Raw genomic sequence first — 4,124 nt, 5'->3', positions numbered from 1 at the left:
CATGGGGCCCATGGATCAAACTAGAGGCTTGTGAACAGATACCTTTATGCACTGAGCCATCTTACCAACCTACATCTTGGTATTATAGCTAAGAATACGCCATCAAATCCAAAGGCATAATAATTTAGCCCCATGTTTTCTTCTAAAAGTTGTAGAACCTCTTAGATGTAGGTAGGTCCTTGCTCTGTTTTGCAGTAACTTTTATCTGATGTTGGGCTAGGGGCCAGCATTGTTCTGCATGGGAATGTCCAGTGACTTCAGACCCACTCACTGAAAACTGTTCTCTCCCCCTATTGAGTGCTTTGGTGTCTATGCTGAAAATGGCTTCATGTGAGTGTACATCTGGCTGTGACACTAGTGCACAGATCCCTGTGTTTCCCATTATGCTAGTGTGCATAATTACTATTGCTTTGTGCTGACTTTACATCAGAAAACATGTGCATCTTTTCAACTTTGTTCGTTTTCAAAAGAGTTTTAACTATTCTGGCTCCTTGCAAATCTGTCCATTCAAAAGTGAAACTCAGCAGTTTCGGTGACTCTACACACCTTGTTGTTGCTGCTGTTTTGTTTTGGTTTGGTTTGTTTTTTTCAAGACAGGGTTTCTCTGTGTAGCCTTGGCTGTCCTGGACTCCCTTTGTAGACCAGGCTGGCCTCGAACTCATAGAGATCTGCCTGCCTCTGCCTCCCGAGTGCTGGGATTACAGATGAGTGCCACCGAGCCTGGTTACACACCATCTTAAAGGACAATTATTTCTTGTTAATTCCTAAGTCTGATCCACAACCACGGAGCGATTTTCATTCATTTGGAGCCTGTCTATTATCTTTCAGCAATCTTGTACTTTTCACACTATGGTTTTCATATTTTTTCTAAGTTTTTAAAAATTGAATTATTTCTTGATTCCATTTTGGCATTGTTCATTGAGGTATGTGTTAACGCCCCCTCCACCCCATTCCCCACCCCCACCCCCACCCCCACCCCCATCCCCACCTACAGGGCTCGCGAGATCACAATCCGTTCTCAGTGAAGCGCGTGGGTTCCAGTTCGCACCCAACTGCCACCAGAGCATCTCGCTATGCCCGCAGACCTCAGCAAGTGGGCTGGGCCGCTGAGCCTACTGGAGGTGGACGAGCGACCCCAGCACCCACTGCAGGTCACCTATGCTGGAGTGGAGGTGGATGAGCTGGGCCAAGTGCTGACACCCACCCAGGTTAAGAATAGACCCAGCAGCATTTCATGGGATGGCCTTGACCCAGGGAAACTCTACACCTTGGTCCTCACAGACCCGGATGCTCCTAGCAGAAAAGACCCTAAGTACAGGGAGTGGCACCATTTTCTGGTGGTCAACATGAAAGGCAACGACATCAGCAGTGGGAAGGTCCTCACAGATTACGTAGGCTCCGCGCCTCCCAGTGGCACCGGCCTCCATCGCTACGTCTGGCTGGTGTACGAGCAGGACAAGGCACTTAAGTGTGACGAGCCCATCCTCAGCAACCGCTCTGGAGATCGCCGCGGCAAGTTCAAAGTGGCAGCCTTCCGCAAGAAGTATCACCTGGGAACCCCGGTGGCCGGCACATGTTACCAGGCAGAATGGGACGACTATGTGCCCAAGCTCCACAAACAGCTGTCTGGGAAATAGGTGAGCCACGCGACAGTCGCAGCCACCACAGCGAGCGGTGTTATCTATCTGGCTTAACAATGCGTGGCATGACTCTCCTCTTCCCACTCCCACCTTGCATAGAGGAGACTTGAGCTGTTTAAGGTGACTGTTTCTTGCAGCTTGCCCTAAAGGTTCCAAAGAGTTGCATGTCCCAGTTCCTTTTGATTGAATTTAAACTCCATATGGTGAATATCCGGCACTGTGATGAGGTTGTTATATTGTTAATAATAGTAACTCCAAAAGTAAAGAAGGCAAAAATCCAAGGAAAAAGACCGGGCCTACAAGAAGAAGGCAAAGTATGGACAGTTACAAAGAGACATAGTGATGTCTCTGCCCTCTGCCTTTGCTCTCAATCAGGAACTGTGCACAGTGGCTCCATCTTCTGAAAAGTATTTTAAGGTCCTGTCTCCCACCAACACAAGAGGCTCTGCCTGCGGATGATCCCAGACAGTACAGCTGGGCAAGTGTCTGTGTCTTGTGTCTCTGCTACAGAGCAGAGCTAGAAAGGCAACAGTGAAAGTAGCTTTGCTGTGCACTGGCCTGGCCATGGAGCCCAGCTGTAGTCCCTCCTGATCCGAAGTTAACAAGAGTCCTTAAGTCAGTTCCTGCTAAGTCAACTGCTTCTCGCTGGTGTAAAAAGAGTTAATCTGGAGTTGCTTACGTTAATTCTGTTTTATTGTCAAATAAAATTATAAAAGTGAAAAAAAAATACCTAACCGATGAACTTTTGAACTCACTTGTTGGATCTTAATTGTTTCACCACTTTGACTGGTTGGTTGGTGGATTTCTTAAAGTGTTCTGGGGTTTTTTGTTGTTTATTGCTTTTATTTTGTTGTTTGAAATAGTGTCTCATGTAGCCCAGCCTAGTCTCTAAGTTCTGACCTTCCTACTTCTATCCCCTTAGGGCTGGGATTATAGGCATACAGTCATGCTTGTTGGGTTTTTGTTTTTTGTTTTTGTTTTGTTTTGTTTGTGAGGATTTTTATTGGTTTGGCTTGGTTTTTGAGGCAGAATCTTGCTATGTTAGCCTGGTATGCACTATGTAACCCAGGCTGGCCTGGAACTGACAGCAATTCACCAGACTCAACTTCCCAAGTGCTGAGATTATGGGGCTAGACCACGGTAACTGGTTTCCCTTAATATGTTTATATAAAAGACCATCTCCTTTGTGAGTAGAGATGGCTTTCTTTCTCTCCAAACTGGTTCCTGCCTGTCCTAACTAGATCCCTAGTGGAATGCTAAACTCAGAACAGCCAGGACGCTGTGCTTGTCATGTTTCTGACCTCAGAGGAAGCACCGGCCATTACTGTGATGGTGCCCCCAGGACTTTACAGGTCCCCTTTATCTTGAAGTTCCTGTGCCCTCCTTGTTTGCTCAGTAACTGATCACAAAAGTGTGTCGATTTGTCGAGTGTTTTCCCCTGTATCTGTTGGGATGATCGCAGACTTTCTTATTCCCTTGATTACTGAATTTCATCCATTGGGCCAAAACTTGTGAGCCAAGACATTACAAAAGACCTTAAGTCACACCTGGCCTCCTAATGTGCTCTTGGATTGGAGTTCTCAGTCCACAGAATCTGTATGTGACAAATGCTTGTCTCTTTTTTTTTTTTTTTTTTTTTTTTTTTTTAAGATGCCAAGTTTCAGGGCAATTTTTAATGCAGCACAAGTTAACTAACGTTATACTGTTGTCATTATTTCCTATGAGCTAGTGGGGAAACTGAGTTTAACTTAGGCCTCCTGACAATCATCCTGGGCTAGAATGTTTGTGATATATTTAAACTGGGTCTTCCAGCTTAATTAGCAAGATTCTGCCACACAATTCTATCCCATTTAACAGCTACAAATTGTGGCTTGAGGGTTGGCAGGCTCATCTCCTAAGGATCGTAGCTGAGGGGGTGGAGGAGTCACGTGGAGACTAAACAATGTGTGTACCTGGGCTCACAGTGGCATCTGCCTAGAAGAAATGCCTCCATTTCAAAAGTGCCCAACAGCACAGTGAGGCAGCCAAGGCCCTGACCATGATGGATTTTTGAATCTTCACAAGGGCACTACTGTATAGAGTCCAAATGATAATAAGTTAGAAGGTTCACATCTTACCCGATACTAGTTCATCAATGGAACTAATCACAGACAAAAATGGAAATCTGTAAGATTCATTACCGTCCTCTCTAGCCTCTTTATCATTACCCCCGCTCCCCTTCCCCATGCCAGCTTCCTCCCCAGGGCCTGGCTCTTAGGAAAGAGGAGTCAGAAAAAAAAAAAGATCTCCTCGGGGCTGGGGAGATGGCTCAGAGAATCATTCTTGTCTCAAAAAGCAAGGTACAGGGCAATAGAGCACACCAGCAGCAACCCTTGGACCTGCTGCACAGGAATGCATGCACAGGAACACACACATGCAAGCATGTATGCATACACCACACACACACACACACACACACACACACACACATGACCACACACAGAG

The 4,124-nt window shown here is 46.0% G+C and overlaps 1 protein-coding gene across 1 annotated transcript; it reads left to right on the top strand.

Annotated features, from left to right (window-relative positions):
- Positions 1-1,073: 1,073 nt before the first annotated feature.
- LOC127197544 (phosphatidylethanolamine-binding protein 1-like) lies at positions 1,074-1,637 on the top strand. The gene has a single exon (XM_051155481.1). The coding sequence runs from the start codon at positions 1,074-1,076 to the stop codon at positions 1,635-1,637; it is 564 nt and encodes a 187-aa protein (XP_051011438.1).
- The last annotated feature ends 2,487 nt before the right edge of the window (positions 1,638-4,124 follow it).

The sequence above is a fragment of the Acomys russatus genome, chromosome 13 (assembly GCF_903995435.1).
Source record: "Acomys russatus chromosome 13, mAcoRus1.1, whole genome shotgun sequence".
NCBI lineage: Eukaryota > Metazoa > Chordata > Mammalia > Rodentia > Muridae > Acomys > Acomys russatus.
The sequence above is the reverse complement of the archived record's forward strand: the minus strand, read 5'-3'. Positions and strand labels throughout refer to the sequence as shown.